The sequence below is a fragment of the Carex rostrata genome, chromosome 23 (genome assembly GCF_964058835.1).
Source record: "Carex rostrata chromosome 23, lpCarRost1.2, whole genome shotgun sequence".
Classification (NCBI taxonomy): Eukaryota; Viridiplantae; Streptophyta; class Magnoliopsida; order Poales; family Cyperaceae; genus Carex; species Carex rostrata.
This window is the reverse complement of record NC_135940.1, coordinates 6902429-6922663: the sequence shown is the minus strand read 5'-3', so window position 1 is coordinate 6922663 and position 20235 is coordinate 6902429. Positions and strand designations below refer to the sequence as shown.

Here is a 20235-nt window from a genome sequence, read left to right as displayed (position 1 = left end):
GGGCTTATCTAGTTTTTCAAATATCTATTATTAATATTTTGCTTTTACTTATTTGAAAATTATATGTATGCTTTGTGAACGTACAAATTTACAAGTTACACTGAAATCGGATGTTTAGATAACATATACGCGGTTTAATTTGAATGTATGTACATGTTCGGTTTGTGTTCTGTTTTTATAAAAATAAAATAAAAAAAATTAGGATTTTATTGTATATAAATTCATTTAAAATTACTGAACACGTGTATTTTAGATGCGAAGTATATTTTTAGAATAATCATTTTTGTACCCGCACAGTACCCGCATTTAGAGGAAATAATGTATTATGGTCCCCACTAATTATATTGTGTCCACTAATTATTATTCTTAAAAGATATTATATAGTCTCAACTAATTATTATTCTAAAATTCCAGCAGCACCCTTTCAAAGTCTCGGCACTAATTCCGCGTCAATATTTCTCTAACAAAAATAGTTGACTTCATAAAAATAAATACTTCAGTGCATAGATATAAATACTTTCAATACTTAGATATTAATACTTTCAGTGTCATATGTAAAAAGAGGAGGGATCTAATTACAACATTATGACAGTTTAGGTTCCCACAAGCAGTTATGTAAAAATTACAACATTGTTTACTATATAGATATAAATACTTGTGTTCTTTGAACTATATACTTCAAGATTTGACTATTAATATTAAAAAGAAATGTTATAGATCTGGAACGATTGCGGTCCCCACAAGCAATTATGGTAGTTTAGGTGCGGGTACGACATCAGAAATTTCAAAAAAAGATGCGGGTACGATTATTTAAAAATAATTAATTAATCATTTACATTGTTTACTATATAGATATAAATACTTGTGTTCTTTGAACTATATACTTCAAGATTTGACTATTAATATTTTAAAATAAAGTTACAGATCTGGAACAGTTGCGGTCCCCACAACCACAAGTAATTATGGCAGTTTAGGTGCGGGTACGACATCATAAATTTCAAAAAAAAAAGTGCGGGTACGATTATTTAAAAATTATTAATTTATCATTTACATTTTTACTATATAGATATAAATACTTGTGTTCTTTGTACTACATACTTCAAGATTTGACTAATAATATTAAAAAAAAAGTTACAGATTTGAAGTGCGGTTATGGCAGTTTGGTCCCCACAAACAGTTATGGTAGTTTAGGTACGGGTACTGTAGCGCGGGTACTCATATCAGCTTCCATATTTTTATTATTTTCTTTAAAATAGAGATAGTTATTATGTTATTCGTTAGAAAAAAAATAACAGACAACAAAAATAGTTAAAAAAAAATAACATTGGAAAAAGAATCTAAAACATATAAATTTAATTTTCAAATACATTTTTATTTTCATATGAATATCATATTTAACGGTTTAGATTAATATTTAGATTTTAAAAATAAAATATAAATTCATAACACTGTTAATATGCATATAATCATGAATTTGGTTATTATGTTATTCATTTGAAAAAACGGACAGAAAAAACAAAAAAATAACAACTTTGGAAAGAACTAGGGGTGAAAATGGAGTCGGATTATCCGTTTCGAATCCAATTCGTATCTAATTTAGATTCGAATTCGGATAAACAGATCCAGTTATCTGAGATCTCCATATAAAAGAATGTGTTTGGAGATCAAATTTTATATTGTATACCTGTGTGTAGGACTGGCAAAAAAGCTCGTGGCTCGTGGCCCGCTTGGTATTCGCCTGTGACTCGATTGGTAACAGCTCGTTCGTTAGTGGATCGAGTTAAAATTAGCTTGCTCGCTACATACTCGAGCCAGAATTAATGAGTTTGAGTTTGGCCTGGCTCGGCACGAGCCAGCTCGGTCGTTAACGAGCTATTTAATATACATAGTTTAATTGTTTAATCGGATCCGTTCACTTCAGATTAGGGATATTATGGTCTATAGATGTTATAGCCAGTGTTATGGCAATTGCACTTTGGACTGTGTTTAAATTGATTGGTAATTTTATATGGAATATGTGTGAATTAATTATAAGCAATTAAGTTAATTTGTATGAATTTGTTTGATTTGGTATGTATGAATTTATTCTGTGAATATATTTGTATGAATTTAGGATTTTGATATATTTGTATGTATGAATTTAGCTGTAAACTTAATTTATAGTAGTTGATTTGCTTAATTACAATTGAATTAAGAGCATTCCTCAGTAATTAGTCATATAAATATTATTTTATTTTAGCCATAATTGATAAGATGTGTTATGAAAATTTAAGATATAGCAGGAAAGAAAATATACAAATTTATAAATCTACCAAGCTAATAACGAGCTAGCTCGGCTCGCTTGGACAAGCCACGAGTCAGTCTTGAGCAATAGTTTTAACTCGGGAATCTAAACTCGCTCTCTCAGCTTGATACACTAACAAGCCGAGTACGAGTGTGGCCTAACTCGCTCTTTAACAGCTCGTTGCCACCCCTACCTGTGTGTCAAAACTCAAAGTAATTAAATTTCTAACCACTACATCACATTATCTTTTGTTACTATTTTTTATTTTTTATATATATATTATATCAATAGATTATCTCTCATCTCTACACCAACTTATAGTTATCATTAATATTTATATTTAATTTTTTAATTAATATTTATATTAAAGTTCATATACCTTAATTATCCGACCATTATTCATTTTATATTCATATTATAATTTATATTCATAAACCATATGCTCCGTATTTGTATCTATTTTGTATCTATTTAAGACAAATTTAATTTTAAATTTTGATATTTATTTACTATCCGTATCCGTATTTACTAGTATCATACCCGTGCGTTGCAACGGGGACATTATAAAAAACAAATATATCAATGAAAATAATAATTATCTAAAAATTAAGACACATATTAATAGAAAATTTATATGATTATGTATTTTTAATTAACTTTAATCGTGATCTCTGATAACAATTTGATGATGTGATGATTATTTATTTTTAATTAACTTGTAAAGTGCATTCTCACTTTACGGTTTGGGATTTACTCTCAGTTTGTTTGAGATTCGGACCAGCGCAGGGGCAATATAATTGGGTTCGTGTCAAGTTAAAAAGAACGGCTCGGATCTACAAGGTGTAAAATATTTCCTTTTCAGGTCCCTGGGAGGATGTCAATTAACCTGGTGTACCGTGTACGGATGTGGCACACTTGCCAGCCTCCGCCTCCGCCTCCGTCTCCAACCAATCCAGTTTACTAGTTTAGGTGAGATTATAGAACTCTCTCCAATGCAGTCTGTAAGGAGGCAAGCGATCGAAGCCCTCCGTCGCAGCCTGATCCGCCGCTCGCCTCCTCCCTTCTCGGCCTCCTCGCATCCATTCACAACTCTGACCAGGCGAACGACGAGTGGGGCCCACTGTCATGCCACCCTGTCCGCCCCATGGGCCGCCACACAGACCCGAGGCGCGAAAATGCTCGGTTCAGATGTAACACCTCATCTTCTTCTTCTTTTTTCAATAAGCAGAGATTGCTCATTTGAATAGTGATATTTCATTTTGGATTTATGGAAAAAAGAAACGTGCCTGATACTGATACAAACAGCTCTCAAATTTTGTGTAGGTGAGACTAGGAAATGTGATTCAAAGAAAAGGTGAAACTTTGGGCTTATGTCTTATGATCATCCTTTTTTTTTCTAGCGGGTTATTTTTTTTCAAGTTGCTGCTAATATCTTTTGATGGAACCTTTATTGGAAGGTCGCATATATCAGGTATATTTTCTGCTATCTTCTTATTTCTCATTTTTTTTTTTATATCTATTGTTTTAGTTTATGTATTACTTATCAATTGTTCGTAATAATTCCATGATTTTATTTCTGATACCTTTTGGTTGGTTAATCGGATTTACTGTAGGTAATTAAAGCACAACATACACACCAAGGAAGAGGAGGAGCTACTGTACAGGTAAAAATAAATGTCGGTTTTGTTCATCCTTTCTTAAGTAAAATAGCATATGTTGGATCAAATAGTTAGTTTGTGATAAAGTAATTTTCATATTTATCTAGTGGGCATGGGCATCAGTTCCCTCCAAGTTACCTCTAACCCTAAATGCAAAATGGTTTTCATAAAGAAAAACTATTAGACTTATGATTTCAATATTTTGGCTTCATAGGTCGAACTCCGTGATGTTGACACTGGTAACAAGACTGTTGAAAGATTTCGCACTGACGAGGCAATCGAGAGTATGTGTTTTTTTTGTTTTTTAACTTTGTTAGAAACCTCATTACTGGTGAATTAAAGTGTAACTTATATTTAATTTAATCAGAGGTGTTTGTTGAAGAGAAGACCTTCACTTTCTTGTACAAGGAAGGCGATTCTATTATGCTTATGGAGTAAGATAATATCACAAAATTTAATGTTTAATTTCCATAAATTTTAACTTCTTAGAGTTACTTATCTACAATCTTTCATCTTTGTTAGGCCTGAAACATTTGATCAATTTGAAATTTCTAAAGAGTTGTTTGGCAAAGCTGCTGCTTACCTGAAAGGTGGTCCCATGTTAACCTTTTTCTTCTGAGCTTCTCTACAATTAATTTATTTGAAAATACCACAGTGACATGATTATACAATTCTGATACAGAGGACATGCCAGTAACATTGCAATATTATGACGATAGACCTATGTCAGCTTCTGTACCTACGCGTGTAACTTGCACTGTAGTTGAAGCACGTGCTCATACAAAAGGGCTTACTGCTGCTCCCCAGTAAGTTTTTTTTTGTCTATTTGTAAGTTTTTGGTATTTTGTCTCTCGGTAGTTTGACTTGGGGGTTTTAAGAGAGAACTGAGATAATTTCTCGGGGTAAATGGGTCCCCACAGCCAAATCCTGACATACCCATAAAATCTTTTCCGAAACCACATGTAGTTATTTTAAGCATGTAATCCCTATAGCTCTCGGAGAAAAAAGGAAATGAAAACATTTTTGAGAAACAAATGATGAGAGTGAACATTTGAGTTATCATTCCCCTTTCAAATAATGAGCAAACATTGAACCAAGGTTGAAGCATACTAGCATAGGCGTCTAAATTTCCACCCAAGTTTGTCATTTTAGTAGTAAACATAACCTACTGATGACAAGTTCATCAATATCTGGAAGTCAACACTTAAACTTAATTTTCTTGATTTTGTTCATTCTTTTCCTATGTGAATAAAAGAAATGAGGATAAAAAAAAATTACAGTGATATTAGTATGCATCTGCTGAAAATGTAAGGTTTTGTTTCCAAGCACGAGAAACATTAAATCAAAGGTTAAAATAGGAGAATATTGTTTTCTTCTTTTCTTTTGCAAAAAGAAAACCTTCGTATATGAGACCAAAATACACTGCTGATGTTCCAGCTCAATTTCATTATACTTTTTTTTTTTTTCATTTACACAGTAAGAAGTTTTTTAGATATGTAATTAATTTTGATTCTTAAACTTTCAGGTATAAAAGGGTAGTGCTGGACAATGGACTTACAATAATGGTAAAATACTAAAGAGGAGGGTTCCAATGCCTCATTTTTTTTATACCTCATCATACCTCATATTTTATATCTTCATTTTCTTCATATTCAATGTCTAAATTGTCGATCCGAACCGTTCAACATAATATCCATACTAAAATATGGTTAGGGATGAAATTTTATAATTTTTGAAATTTTTTTACTATTTTTTAAGATGGGTAGAAAATCACTGTTTTTTGAACGGTTCAAAAACAGTGATTTTGTACCTATCTTAAAAAATAGCAAAAAAATTCCAAAAAATATAAAATTTCATCTCCATGCATATTTTAGTATAAATATTTTGTTGAACGGTTCGGATCGACAATTTGGACTTTGAAAACAAAAATATAAAATATGAGGTATGATGAGGTATGAAAAAAATGAGGCATTGGAACCCTCCTCAATACTAAAATACATATAAAATCTTGTTTACAACAATCTGAAAGCTTTAATATTTGCGCAGCTATTTTCTTTTCTAATGTTTCTATGGAATATATACTTTTTATCTGTGGTTTTCATGTTGTTTACAACAATATTAAATATTTTAGGCACCTCCATTTGTCGAAGCTGGAGATGAGATCATCGTCAATACCACAGATGACTCCTATTTTACCAGGTAAACTACCTACTAAAACTCCTATTTGTTATTCCATTTTTATACTACTTTTACACTTGACTTGCCAACCTTGGAATAGAGAGATAAGATATTCTTATTATCATATTGGCTGCCTCGAAATAATATGTGAACATAGAAGGATCAATCATATCAATTGGCCCTGGAAAAAAAAGAAAAACAATACTCTACCTAGCATTGTATTATGAGTTGGGCTATGGTGCATTGCAATGTATAGTCCCTCTTGTACATTGTACTATAAATCGTTGGTTTTGATTTTCAAATATCCTATCCAAACCGTTCAATTTTATATCCATATTAAAATCTGTCTGGATACCAAATTTTTTCATTTTTTTTTTAAATTGTTTGCTATTTTTTTAGAATTTTTGAAAATCACTGTTTATCTATGGTCTAGAAATTTCTAAAAAACAATGATTTTAAAAAATTCTACAAAAAATAGTAAAAAATTTCCAAAAAATATAAATTTGGTTTCCAAGCACATTTTAATATGGATGGAGAACATGTTGAGCCCATTAGATCGACTGTTTGAACTTCGAATACAACGGTTTATAGTCCAATGTACAAGAGGAGTTATACATTGCAATGCACCATAGCCCAACTCTTGTATTATTTTGTTTCATTCTTGTTATTTTTTTTTTAAAAGAAAAATGTATTTATGACCAAAATAATTAATCAAGTTCACCCTTAACAACCATTTTTCAGGGCCACGCAGTAGAAGCCGATTTTATTGATGAAACAATATGAGGAAAGTTGTCCTGCCAAATTTGAGTTAGTGTGATTGAAAGGAGTGAATTTTGTTCAGATAGTATAGCTCAAGTTGATTACTATTTCGTTATGATAGACAAATAAATTCTTCTAGATAAAGAGGTTGCACTTTTTTTTCATAAATTATTCTAAACAGTATGGGGATGTATTATGTGCGACATGTGATGGTTGTCATAATCATTTGCCGTAGTAATTCATGCTACGCTGCTGTTTTTGTTAACATTATTAAAGCATGGAGTTATTTTTTTAAGGTGCTGCTCTCTAATTTGAATTATCTAAATGTCATGTGTTAAAACTTGGGTGATGATATTGTTTGTCAATAAAAAAAATTGTCTAAATTTTATTCAGCGCAGAATTTATCCTTTTTCGGCTTAAAGAAGAGTGAATTTCGAACATTTAAAGGGCTGGTTTTATACGAATTAAAAGTAAAATTATGATGAATTCTGACAAGAATAAAATATCTTAAGCATAGTTAGGCCTTATTTATGTATACATCAATTCATAAACGCAACAAACTGCAATACAACAGATTATGGTTAAGCTCTCAAGCAGGGGCGGGTCTTAAGGATACTTGGTCACCTCTATGGTTTTAAAAAAAAATCATAAATAGAATTTTTTTTTTTTTTTTTGTAGCTTATATAACCCTCTCATAAAATGTTAAATAATGTTAAATGTGTGCTTGTAGTCTAGTTAATAGAATTTCATTTTGTGGTTGTGGAGAATTGAGTTCAAATCTCAGTAACCAGACATTATGCATTTCAGCCCTCCACTCCAATCTAAATTTTCTAGTTTCCCCCGTACTCTCAAGGAACAAAGCACATGAACTACGAAGCACCAGACATAAATGCTTCTTATATTTGTGAACATACTAAATTAAACAATGCTAAGTATCATATCCTTTAACATTATGCATCTCAAATCAATAAAAGAAATTGCTATCAACAGAAAAAGGATAGCACTTTGTTCTTCAGCCATTATAATGGAAACCCCATTGTATTGCTCCTAGATGCCGTTGTCACAGGATTCAAGAATTTGAAATTGCAAAATATTCATTGACCGAAAACAAAGATTTATCTGCTTCATCAAGTGAAACTGGACTAAGGATTAGTTTCGGGAGGACTGCTAGATAAAAAGCGGCTATACATTTTCAACCAATTCTCAGATGCTTCATCTACCGTCCGATATGTCCATATATGCTTCTTCTCATTCTCTCTTGCCACTAAAATTTCCTGCAACATACGAGTGCCAGTCAGAATTCTAAGTAAGATTTGTTGGGGTTTCTTTGTAAATTATACTTATTAATATTACCACACTTACAGATAATACAAAGCATTTCTTGTACCCATAAGGACTAGCCCATATTTGGGTTTATTTGCAATATAACCCAACTACATTGCTGTTGCAGTCTATCAAAATATTAGAAAAATTACACAGCCTTTTTCTATTAACAAATATCTTCATAAATAATTCATATAACCTTGCAACCATATTTTCATATATGCTCCTTCACTTTGCTTCAATTTGGATTCAGAAACCTTTCTTTTACAAAGAAAGAGTAATCAGAGTTGGAAGTAGAATTGTCAATTCTTTGCATCTTACTGCAAATATTTCATTTCTTCTCTTCCCCAAAATTGAAAAAAATCCCATCCAAAGTTTATCAAAACGTGCCTTTAGCTTTGTGCCATCTCAGGCCGGGTATAATTTTTTGTTCGAGCTATCTAAGGTTGGGCGTAACTTGCAAAAAACATTAAAAGCTGAGCATTATTGACTGAAAAGTCTAGTTAAGTCTAGTTTTCTCCTTTTTTTCTATGGCAAAATGCTTGCTAACAACTCTCCAGCACAAGAAGCACTTTTTTTTATTTTAATGTAGGTCTTCTAGCTGTACTGAGAATTTTACAGTGGCTCCCCATATGAAGTTACGGAGAAAACAAAGCCATTTCATTTCATACACCAATTGGACCAGTACGTACGATCTGGTACCACTATAAGACGGCCATCTGTTGGTGGTCTTTGCACCATAAGATTTACTTAATTTTACATCAACCAGGTTGGTTGTAAAGAACCGCATGCCGGAAACAGGCTCAAGTACACTCTCATCAAAGATGTGACAAATGTTAAACTTGAAAAGATTGTCTGCTTATGACCTAATGGGCTTGAACAGCGAAGTACTGGAATAGAGGAAAAAGTGAGGAAAGTAGAATTTGGAATGTGCTTCAATTCCAACTATTCGGTTTTTGTTCGGTTGAAGGTGGAAAAAGTGGAAAATACTGGGCACAGAGCCAATTCCATCTCTTGAAAAAGAGTCGATTCCACTATTCCATCATCTCCATGGAATAGAGAATTGTCTCGTAGTGGAATAGAGGAGGGACTAACTTGTAAAAAGCAGGGGCTTGACCGTAAAAATTCAAATGCAATTCCACTATTCCAATTTCCACAATTATACTCAATTTCTTTCTTGTTCGGCTGGAATAGAAGCTCTATTCCAATCAATTTCCCTTTTCCTCCCTCACCGAACAGGCCCAATAGGAGTACTCTTAAAGTCTGATCAAAGATATAGGAAACTTTTAATATTAAGAGTTTAAAACTGAATCAAAATTTCAACCTCGATTTCAGAAGATTTCTTGGTTTTCAGAGCTAAGCAGTCATAAAGATCATGCCACTTTGCAAAACAATTGTCAAACTCCCCGTATCTGTAATACTGTTGCATCTGATGAAATGGAGCTACAAAAACATCATACAATTCAATACACGTGCACTTATAATCAAAATAAAGGGTTTCGTTCCATTGAAAAGTGTCATCTAAATAAAAGGAAATTATCCAATGAACAAAGTGAAATTAACAAATCCAGATATTGGGAAACTAACAGTAGCAGAACCAGAGAATATCGAAACACTTGGTGCAGGAGAGGCGGCGGGCGGCGGGGATACTAGGTCCTGCTCCTACCTCTCCCTTCTTCCCTTCATCCATCTCTCTCTCTCTCTCGATCTCTCTCGATTCTATTGATTTCTGTTATTCACTTATTTTGTCTAGTATTACTTGAACTGGTGGCGATCGGCGTAGACGCCCCTTCCCTTCGGAAATCGGGAATTCACATCAGATATTTATGTTATATGCGAACTGTCCGATGAGAATCCGCACAAATATTAAACTTTAATAATTAATTAAAGGCTCCGTGCTGGACCGAATAGGTCCGAATCATAATTGAACGGTCCCGATCTAAACAGGATTTATTAATTCCGATTTTTTTATTGGTAGCATTAAGAAAAATAACGTAGACGTAGAGCATCAATTTTGTATTAAAAAAATAAAATTTAAAAATACAGTAGCTTAACAGTCCAACAAAATTGAAAATTAGAAAGTAAGCTTTATAAAAATTTATTGGACATTCAGTAGCTTAACAATCAAATTTTATACAATTTAAGTATTTCTCAACGATAATAGAGGATCGATAATTTCATACCGTTCAAATTTTAAATCGCTTGATAAGTGATAAAATATACACCATATATAAATCATGCTAATAGAGTTGAATTTAAATTTCAAATTTATTTTATAAATTGTCAAATTTTTCAAAAAAAAAAAATTATGAACCGATTCCTCGTAAATTATAACATAAATTATTAAAAGGGCGAGTAGAACGTAAGCAGATTTGACTTTTATCAAAAAAATATATATACTTTCTTTGTTTTTAGGAAGCGCTCCCACTTAAAAAATCATCCAACCAATCAAAATAACTAAAAAGAATTATAAAATCGAGTAAGGCTATAGGAGTGCCGAGTGCATAATGCATAACGCACAGTTCGTACTTCGTACTACAAATCAATAAAAAAAAATTCAATGTCCAAATAATTAATTTGATATGTTGAATGTAATTTTAATTTCTATCTGAAAATATACTTAAAGATTAAATTTTATATCAAGTATACTTTTATATAAAAATTATGTTAAATAATTTATATTAATTATTTAAATTTAAAATAAAAATATTAATTCACAATACATATCAACAATCCAACTTTTTTTTATTCAACATCTTTTAACAAAAAATAAACTATTTAACTCTATTTGAAACTGCAGTACCAAATTAATACATTTAGTGTGATATTAAATGCACTAGGGTGGTACCACAGTTTCAAATTTTTCAGTCTTCGTATATATGAAATTTTTGTAGAAAATAACGTTAAATGGTTGTTTTTACGGTATATATTTTTTGGATTAATAACTAGTGTAGCTTTACTCTTAATCCAAATAAAAAAAAACTATTACAGAAGCATGAGATCCGGTGTACAGAACAGGTCCACCTAAAAACTTCACATCTCCGCGACTAGGGTTTCCTTGTATCTTGGCGCGAGATGTACTTCTCTATTTCTAAATTTAGGAGAGAGTGATACAGCTAGGGCAAGAGCAAACTCCACTCATTCTATCTAGATTTTTATCTATTTCGGTATTCTAATCCATACAACTGAGGGATCTTCGTTCGAGAATAACGGTCGAATATTACATATTCTTTCATCCGGATAGATTTTAATTGAAGGAGCAGTGCTGTTTCATTTTCGGTATGTGATTTGCGTTGTTCTTAATTAGTTCTGGAGATTTTATATGGGCGATACTTTAATTTAACGGGAATTGATGGATTTAACATTTCTTTTTCATCATTCTGTGCTGAATGATGACGATTTAAGTTTAAATCTCTGAAAGTGATATATACTACCAAATGTTTTGTTATCATCAGTCTTATTGTTTAGTTTTCTTAAACATGTTTTTGTTTAAAGAGAAATATTTCAAATTTTTCCTCACAAGAATCGCCAATTGGTTGGCTGATTTTTATCCTTTGTTTCCAAAACATTGTTGCTCAATTACTTTTACGGTTCAGCTAATACGCAAAAAATGATTCAATTCGAGTGAAATTTGCTGTGCTTTTGAGTTTGAGCGTGATGGGATGGAGAGGGAGAGGAATAAAAGGAAGATGAAGTAATTCTCAAAGTGGGGCAAATAAAATCGGAGAAATGTGAAGGAGAGTGCACCTTATTTCCCTCCATTTGCCTCGTAAACTTTGAAATCGGGAGCAAAATTAAGAGGTGCATTCCTTCCTCTTGCCAACTCAGGATGGCATTAAACACATTGTTTGGTTGGGAATGTACTAGGTGGGGATTGGGAATTAATTTTATCCTTGAATTGCTTTTTCGTTGCATTTTGTAACTAGCTGCAACAATATAAATAATATGGCATGGTGTTTAATCTTAAGTCACACTTTATTTGTAACCATCTGCAACAATATAAAAAATAAGTCTGGCTTGGCCTTGTACGGTTTAGTATTTCTTCGTAGAGTGCATCTAGTTTATACCGTTGCTCCAAAAAGAACAACAAAAAAGGGCTCATCCGGATCTTAATTCTAATTTTCTTTTGCCTTTTCTGATGTTATAGTGCCGGTTGAGGAAGTATAAGGTTGCAACAAAGATAAATGTTTGAGGGGTAAAAGGGCCAAAATATTTTACCATCTTACATAATGCCTACTTATACTCATGTGGCCCTTGACCGGCTTCTGGAACCGGGTTCACGTCATACATTACAAAAACCCCCACCAGCACCAATCAAATTGGACCGAACTCCCACTCCGGTTCCCTCTCCAAGGAAATTGATCCCGCGTCGTAAAATGGCACCGGCCCTATATGCCACACCTGAGAACACACCGGTGCCACCTGATTCCCCATCCTCCCCCTCCTCTTATCCACCTGCATCTCCTTACATAATCAACCATAAGAGGCGTGGGCCTCGCCTTCTAAAGAGTCAATCATTGGAAAATGATGACGGCGGGTCCCATCTGTCAGAGATTGCTACCCAGACTGTTGTACCTTTACTAGAGGAGGAAGAGGCACATACTTCTGACGAAAAACTGGTTGAAGAGATAGCTAATGTACTTCGAACTGAGCAAATCAATGGAGAGGAGGAAAAAGAGGGAACTAGCAAGGAATTTGAAGTAAGTGTGACGGAGACAGTGAGAAATGAGGAGAAAAAATTTGAGAAAGATGAATTCCTTGATTTGCAGGAATCTATGAGTATTGCAAGTGAAGATGGATATGCAATTGAGAGGTCATGGAAGCCTAGCACGCCTATTGGAGAGTTTTATGATGCCTTTGAAGGTATTAATGTGCTTTTTTTTTAGTTTTTCAGAATAATTAATATATAAATTTCTATATTAGTTCTAACTGTGCTTATATTTCTCTTTCCCTGCAATTTAATTACACATAGCACTGTTGTGAGTACATTCTTAGCATTTTTTATCTTTTAGACGTCCCTTAAATTGGTGGAATTGTTAAAAATTATCTTTTGATATTGTTATGGGGTTCAAATGCAAATGTTGTTCCCTTGGACGATATTGCTCAAGTCTTTTTTTTTTTCTTTTTAGAATAATCCTATTGGGTTGATGTCAAAAAAAAAAATGAGATTAATAATTGTTGATATCATATTAGCGTTTGATACGTGCTAGTAACAAGCATAAAGAACAGAAATAAAACCTGACCTTGAACTAACCCCATTAAGCTTCAATATGAAATTAAGCATTCATATCTGTAGCTTCAATGGCCTAATTTAGTTGTAAAACCCTAAATAAACTCTCTAAGCCAGAGATTTTTTTTCGAATTCATCAGTTCTAAATCATGATAAAGTCTTTTCCTACAAATCTGGAAAGTACCAAGTTAATAATTAGGTTTAATAAAAGTTGCTATGACTGCAATCAAGCATCATCTATCCCCTTAACCTGCTCTGCAGTTTACCCTCGAGTAAATTATTTTTTTTTCTATTAAGCTGCTTTTATTAAGCTCTTTTTTCATTCTTTCTCTAACACCTCTCCTAGAAATTTCAAGTGAGACAGGCGCCCCCATCCCTTCTAACAGATGCAACGATATAGAAGAGGAACTACGTGAAATAAGGCTAAGTCTTCTGATGGAGATAGAAAGAAGAAAGCAAGCTGAAGAGGCTGCGGAGAGCTTGAGAAATCAATGGGTGAGATTGAGCCGCCACCTCTCTCTTGTCGGCCTACACCTCTCTCCACCTCCACCAAGCACTACAGAGAGAAATGGTAATAGTAACAGTTCAAATTTTGAACTCGATTCAGTAGAGGAGCTGTCCCAACAAATTATTGCATCCCGGCTTGTGAGTGACGCGATTGCTAAAGGCATTTCTAAGACCGAGGTGGAGGCTGAGATGGAGCCCATTATTCAGTCCAAGAACTTTGAGATATCGAGGTTAATGGATCGGGTACAGTATTATGAGGCTGCTAATAGAGAGATGTCTCAGAGGAACCAAGAAGCTGTTGGTGAGCTTTGTCCTCTTTTACCTTTTTCTTTTATTTGTCTGCACTTATTCTTTTTTTCTCATTTTGAGCATGAGATGAGTGTTAATGCCCTCATATCAACCCTAGTGCATGCACAAAGTTTCAAACCTGCCGTCTTCTACACGGAGAGCAATACTTAACCAATTGTGCAATGCATGGTGCTCTTTCTACACTTGTTAATTCTATACCAATATCGTGATTAGTGAAAATTAGTTCTCGCCTGTGTATTTACAAGTGGTATAGAATGCATCAGAGGCAGAGTCAGAGTTTCTAGTTATGAGATCAGACACACATTAGAGGTCAATTATATAAAAAAAATTATGTTGAGTATGTGGGTCAATTTTACAGGAGTCATAGCATTTTACTCTTAAACTATATAGAAAATCATGTATAGGCACATAAATTTTGAAAATGCATAATACTGAAGTTTGCAGAGGGAGAAAACATAAATATGCTATGTTGTCTAGGATTTACTTTGTCAAGGCTTTGGGTAATTACATTTAATTTAAATATGCTATGCTGTCTAGATTTACTGTCTAGGCTTTTGGTAATTTACATTTAATTTTATTTCTGGTGCTTTGTCATCTTACAATACCAAAACAGAGCAAAAGAGATCTTACAACTTTCTTTCATTTTTGACTACTTTATAGAGATGGCAAGGCAACAAAGGAACAGGCGCAAGAGAAGGCAGAAGTGGATTTTGGCCTCTGTTGGTCTCGCTGTAACGCTTGGCTCAGCTGCTATTGCATGGTCATATCTTCCTTCCTCGAAATCGGTGCTTACGGAACAGAAAAACTCGACTTCTACTGCTCGTACCAATCAGAATTAGATGTTCTTTTCTTTCATGTCCAGTTAGTTTCTTATGTAAAAGGATGAAAAGTTAGGGGAACACGATAATTAACTAAAGAATTTTGGATTTTTTTTTTTGCATGCCTTAGTTTAAGTCAGAATGCGGGCCCCCTCTGGCGAGACCAGACCGGTTCCATTTGCATTTATCCTTTTCATTTTTTGTGCTCAGACTTGATGCTAATGTGGTTATGGTAATTAGATTGAGTGCTTAAAAGATGTTTGTGTCATTATTGCTATGAATTGCATTTTATATACTCAGTTTTCATTTCAATCAATTGTATTTTATATAGTCAGTTTACTGATTCAGTTTGGAGGCCAAACTAGTTTCCATTTGGTAGAAAAGACAGACTACTCGAGTGTTCTCAGTGGTGGTGTGAAACAGCAAACGATGTGATACTTCATTCTATGCAAAAGGCGGTTGCCTCGATCGGTTAAAAAAAATTCAACAATAGAGTTTTTGCGGTACTCCAGGTTGGTAATTATGGTGTGGGATGTTTGGCGAATTTGGTTGGAGATACTATTATTTACGTAAAATTTGTCTATCTCATAGAATAAATATTTATGTGCATATGTATTAATATTTAGAAAGAAAAAAATTCAGTAATGGAGCATTTGCGGTTCCTAGACGGTTATGATAGTTATAGTGCGAAGACTGTTATGAGATCCTTATCAAATTCACTACGCAGGATTGAAAATTTAAGATTTTAATTTAGAAAGATAAATAGGGGAGTTTTTTTTTTTTAAAAAAAAAAAAGCATTTTCGTAAATTCCGACATCTCTTTCTAATAAAATGTATACAATAGTGATTATTACCAAGGTGTTACGACTCACCAGATCATATGACATATATTTCGGATAGTGATTATTTCCGCGTATCCTTCCATCTCTCCCCTCCCCAGAATCCAGATCGGCGCCGACTAATCCCTCTCTCCCCTCTTTACGCCATCTCCTATTGGCTATCCACACAATCCAGATCGGCGTCGACTAATCCCTCTGTCCTCTCTTTACGCCATCTCTATCCCCAGAATCCAGATCGGTGAAGACTAATCCCGAATTGGTGGCTATGGAGGTACGCCTGTGGCACGACAAGCGCGAGCGCGAGCTCCTCGACAGCCTGGCTGACCTCTTCGCCATCATCAAGACCACCGAGAAGCTCGAAAAGGCCTACATCCGTGACCTCGTTCCCTCCGATTCCTACGAGTCCGAGTGCCTCAAACTCATCGCACAATTTAGAACCCTCTCCGCCTCCATCGCTTCTTCTGTGCCCTCCATTGAGCGCTTTGCTGAGGCTTACAAGCTCGATTGCCCCCATGCCCTCAATCGCCTCATCACTTCTGGCGTCCCAGCCACAGTCGAGCACCGCGCAGCTTCAACAGCCGCTGCGTCTTCCGCTGCAGCAACCTCTGCCTCTGCAATTGCGCAGTGTGTGCAAAATTTTATTACTGCCATGGACACCATCAAACTCAACATGATTGCTGTTGATCAGGTAATTATTTTCTTCTTCTGTATTGTAAATTTATAATGCAATCATTCATACTGGTACTGGTATAGAGTTTGCCAGTAGGGTCAAATACTTTAAAACTGGGAAGATTGGAAGAACAAATACCCATATATGTCCTTGCAAGCTAAGAAAATAAACGTTCTATCTAAGTAACTTCTTAGAAGACTTTACTGTAACAACAATGGTTCATTCATGAGCTGCTATCATACTGGTACTGGTCATTATTGGCATGTTGCGAGTGTCTAAATGTCCTCTCTAACCTGTCTTATAACATTGTTCACATGAATATATTGGGTCTTGCCAGTTCACATAGCCCGAATACCAATTGACATTCTTTGTTGCAATCACTGGAAACAAATATGGTGATGTCATATTCCAATACTTTTTATTTGGTAATGGATTTACTTTTAATTGCTGGTTACTGCATTTGTATTATTATTATTATTATTTTTCTTAGATTAAATTTCAGCAGAAACCTTTGTTTTCTGGCACTGTACGACTTAAGAGTACTAATTTAGTGGCAGAAGGTGCAATATAAAAATATTTGAAAAATTCATGTTGAGAGATATAAATGAATGTCAGGTTAATATATACACTGCATTTGTAGTTTGTTAATAAGTTTGTAACATATAAACAGGTACACCCGCTACTGTCGGATCTATCTGCCTCCTTCCACAAACTCACTGGCAATCTCTTGCCACCAGACTTCGAGGGTAAAGTGAAGGTGAGAGAATGGCTTGCCAGATTGGCGAAGATGGGAGCAGCTGACGAACTGACAGAGCAGCAGGCGCGGCAGCTTCACTTTGATCTTGAGTCTTCCTACAATTCTTTCATGGCAGCTCTGCCCAATGCCGGCTCCTAAGCTGCTCAGAAGGTTTTGCTTTTTTTTATTTTTATTTCTTTTTTGCAACCAAGACCTATATCTTATAGCGGTTGCAAACAACTCGTAATAGAGTTTTGCAGTAAGCACACAAGTTACTGTTTACCAAACCGAGGCTCGTTCAATTACAAGGGCATTATTTTAAACATTGAGAAATATCACCCCTTCCCCAAACCCCTACTGTAGCGAGCCTAACTTTTGGTAACTCAACCCGATTAAACTGAAAGTTCGATCAGGAGGATGAACATATGTGGTTTATCCTTTTATCTAGGGATTATGATATGATGAATGCAGGGGCAGTTTAGTGGGCTTCGGAGTAGTGTTCTTATATCCAAATCTGTGTTATTCATAAATAATTGTAAGAGGGATCCACTTACACCAAAAATTGGTGACACATCTTTACACTCTATCTAGACCTCACATCTTCACACTAATCAATGGTCTGGATCAAAATTTTATTTTGGCGCTGTCTCTCTAAACTTCGTTGCGGCTAAACTTCAACTGGACCGTCCAATTAATAAAACTACAAACCCCTTCTCTCTCTGATGCTAAACTTCAACTATGCTAAAATGGCCTGGCAGCGAATCTTTGACGCGAAAAGCTTTGGCGTTGTGCACCCCCGTCATGAAATCGTGCCCTCTCTCTTCTCTCTGATCTCCTCTCCGCTCTTTACTTGCTGACCTCCTCAAATGACAAAAAATTTAGTATACTAATTTTTTTCTTTTTTGGGGTTTATTTGAGAAATTGGGGATGCAATTTTCAGACAGACAAGTACTCAGATTTTAAGGTTTGCTCTTACTAGGCTGAAATTGAGTAGGTACTGTATATATATGCTTGAATTCAAACACACTCAAACACAGTTAAATTAAAGTTAAATCAGATAAAATATTGAAAAAACTGCAAGTATCTCCTTAATTGAAAAGCTACATGTATATATATTTTTTTCTTCTATTTTTAAGTATTTATGGGTGGGGTCACAGTTAAATCAGATAAAATATTGTAATTTGATTGGAAATAAAATAAAAAATGCCCGTTAGAAGGTAACTAAGAATGAGTCTGATTTGCTGGTATGCAATCTTTGTCAAATAATCACGAAAAGTCTGCAACTTACATGGTTAAGTTGCACTTCTAGAATAATTTGTGACTTGTGATAAGCTTTAAAATAATATATCTCTCCTGATGATGAGTTTAATGCCAGGTAATTTAAATTTTTTTTTTGTACACTGATTACAATCTTTATTTTGCCAATTTCCTTGTATTGAAGCCTATAAGGGGACAATTAACAGAGCGTTTATTCTTTTATCTTGCTATTTTACCAGAAAAGTTTTTATGTTTATTTCTCTGTCCATATGTGATTAATAGTTTAAAGACTCAACAAGTTTTCAACAATAAAAATCTGTAGGGTGATGACTACACCGTGCTGATGCAAGGATGGACGACGCACATGCTTTTCCATGCACCAGCTGCTGCCATTTGCTGGTCCACTTACGAGGCCGCCTGATATTTTTTTTTATAAATGGTGTTGTTTTTTGTAATTGTAATGTATGTAAGAGTGTGCTCCAGAAATTTAAGTAGAGGGGGAAGAGAGAGAGGGGAGGGGAGGGGATGGGGAGAGAGGGAATGGGAAGGAAGAGGTAACTCATAGGCTGTTGCGCCAGTGAAAGATACAGAGGGAAGGAAGGTTATGAAATAATTTGTTGTTTTAACTTCTATTTTATGTAAATGTGACCATTTTGCCCTTACATCAGTAAAAAAAGAAGAAGAGATTTTCAAGTACATAGAATACATAAGGCACTCAAAATAGTATTAAAAAATAAAATAATAGGGATCGACTAACAATCCCCCTATTTCAGTCCCCTATCTGTCCCCCGCACTGAAAGACAAAAAAAATAGTTAAAACGTGCTAACTATCACCAAAGAGTAAGATTAATGTTATTTTATTAATAGTCAAAACATATAGTATTCATACCTACGAATTTATAGTATTCATACTTATTATCATAAACATTTGTCATATGTAAACACAAGCTAGAGGGGACCAGTAACAACCAGGGGGACCGCTGACGTCTTGTAACAGCCTGGATTGGGGACCGCAATTGTCTGAAAGCGACATTTGCCAAAATTGGGGACCACTACAGCGAAACTATATATTATTCATATCTAAATAAAGAAGTATTCATATCTAAACAAATAAAGTATTCATACTGACGATTATGAAGTATTCATACATGTTTGAAATAATTTATACAATTCAAATTCAAAGTCAGATTCATCTCTCAACCCCACCTCTTCCAAGAAGTATTCATACTGACGATTACGAAGTATTCATACATGTTCAAAATAATTTATACAATTCAAAATTCATTGTCAAATTCATCTCTCTCACCCACCTCTTCCAAGAAGTGTTCATATCTAACATGAAGTATGCATATCTAACAAATGAAGTATTCATATGTAACTAATGAAGTACTCAATATATAACAAATGAAATATTCATATATATAACTATTCATATCTAACTAATAAAGTATTCACACATGACACTAACAATATTCACATCTGACACTAATAATATTCACACCTGCCCAGATTGGGACCAAGAAATATTCTCAACAGACTAGTATGCATATCTAAAACAATGAAGTATTCATATCTAACTAAAGAATTATTCATACTGACGATTACGAAGTATTCATACATGTTCGAAATAATTTATACAATTCAAAATTCAAAGTCAGATTCATCTC

General features: G+C 34.2%; 4 protein-coding genes across 5 annotated transcripts; 3 read left to right on the top strand and 1 right to left on the bottom strand.

Annotated features, from left to right (window-relative positions):
* Nucleotides 1–3171: 3171 nt before the first annotated feature.
* Nucleotides 3172–6145, top strand: LOC144574775 (elongation factor P (EF-P) family protein). Its single transcript, XM_078324832.1, has 10 exons — nucleotides 3172–3474; nucleotides 3608–3638; nucleotides 3742–3755; nucleotides 3898–3948; nucleotides 4157–4226; nucleotides 4310–4376; nucleotides 4465–4532; nucleotides 4625–4748; nucleotides 5468–5507; nucleotides 6074–6145. The coding sequence occupies exons 1-10, from the start codon at nucleotides 3277–3279 to the stop codon at nucleotides 6143–6145; spliced, it is 735 nt and encodes a 244-aa protein (XP_078180958.1). The 5' UTR covers nucleotides 3172–3276.
* A 1674-nt stretch (nucleotides 6146–7819) lies between these two features.
* Nucleotides 7820–9993, bottom strand: LOC144574776 (uncharacterized protein C227.17c). The gene is made up of 3 exons (XM_078324833.1): nucleotides 9790–9993; nucleotides 9527–9645; nucleotides 7820–8153 (listed from the first exon to the last, which is right to left on the bottom strand). The coding sequence occupies exons 1-3, from the start codon at nucleotides 9890–9892 to the stop codon at nucleotides 8022–8024; spliced, it is 354 nt and encodes a 117-aa protein (XP_078180959.1). The 5' UTR covers nucleotides 9893–9993; the 3' UTR covers nucleotides 7820–8021.
* A 1276-nt stretch (nucleotides 9994–11269) lies between these two features.
* On the top strand, nucleotides 11270–15321 carry LOC144574773 (uncharacterized). The gene is made up of 4 exons (XM_078324831.1): nucleotides 11270–11481; nucleotides 12350–13065; nucleotides 13779–14240; nucleotides 14909–15321. The coding sequence occupies exons 2-4, from the start codon at nucleotides 12432–12434 to the stop codon at nucleotides 15085–15087; spliced, it is 1275 nt and encodes a 424-aa protein (XP_078180957.1). The 5' UTR covers nucleotides 11270–11481; nucleotides 12350–12431; the 3' UTR covers nucleotides 15088–15321.
* A 630-nt stretch (nucleotides 15322–15951) lies between these two features.
* On the top strand, nucleotides 15952–19074 carry LOC144574772 (vacuolar protein sorting-associated protein 28 homolog 1-like). 2 transcript variants are annotated; one of them, XM_078324829.1, is made up of 3 exons: nucleotides 15953–16593; nucleotides 17246–17482; nucleotides 18891–19074. In XM_078324829.1, the coding sequence occupies exons 1-2, from the start codon at nucleotides 16171–16173 to the stop codon at nucleotides 17468–17470; spliced, it is 648 nt and encodes a 215-aa protein (XP_078180955.1). In that variant the 5' UTR covers nucleotides 15953–16170; the 3' UTR covers nucleotides 17471–17482; nucleotides 18891–19074. The 2 variants fall into 2 exon arrangements, with proteins under 2 accessions (XP_078180956.1, XP_078180955.1); XM_078324830.1 differs by lacking the exon at nucleotides 18891–19074 and having other exon boundaries at nucleotides 15952–16593; nucleotides 17246–17579.
* The last annotated feature ends 1161 nt before the right edge of the window (nucleotides 19075–20235 follow it).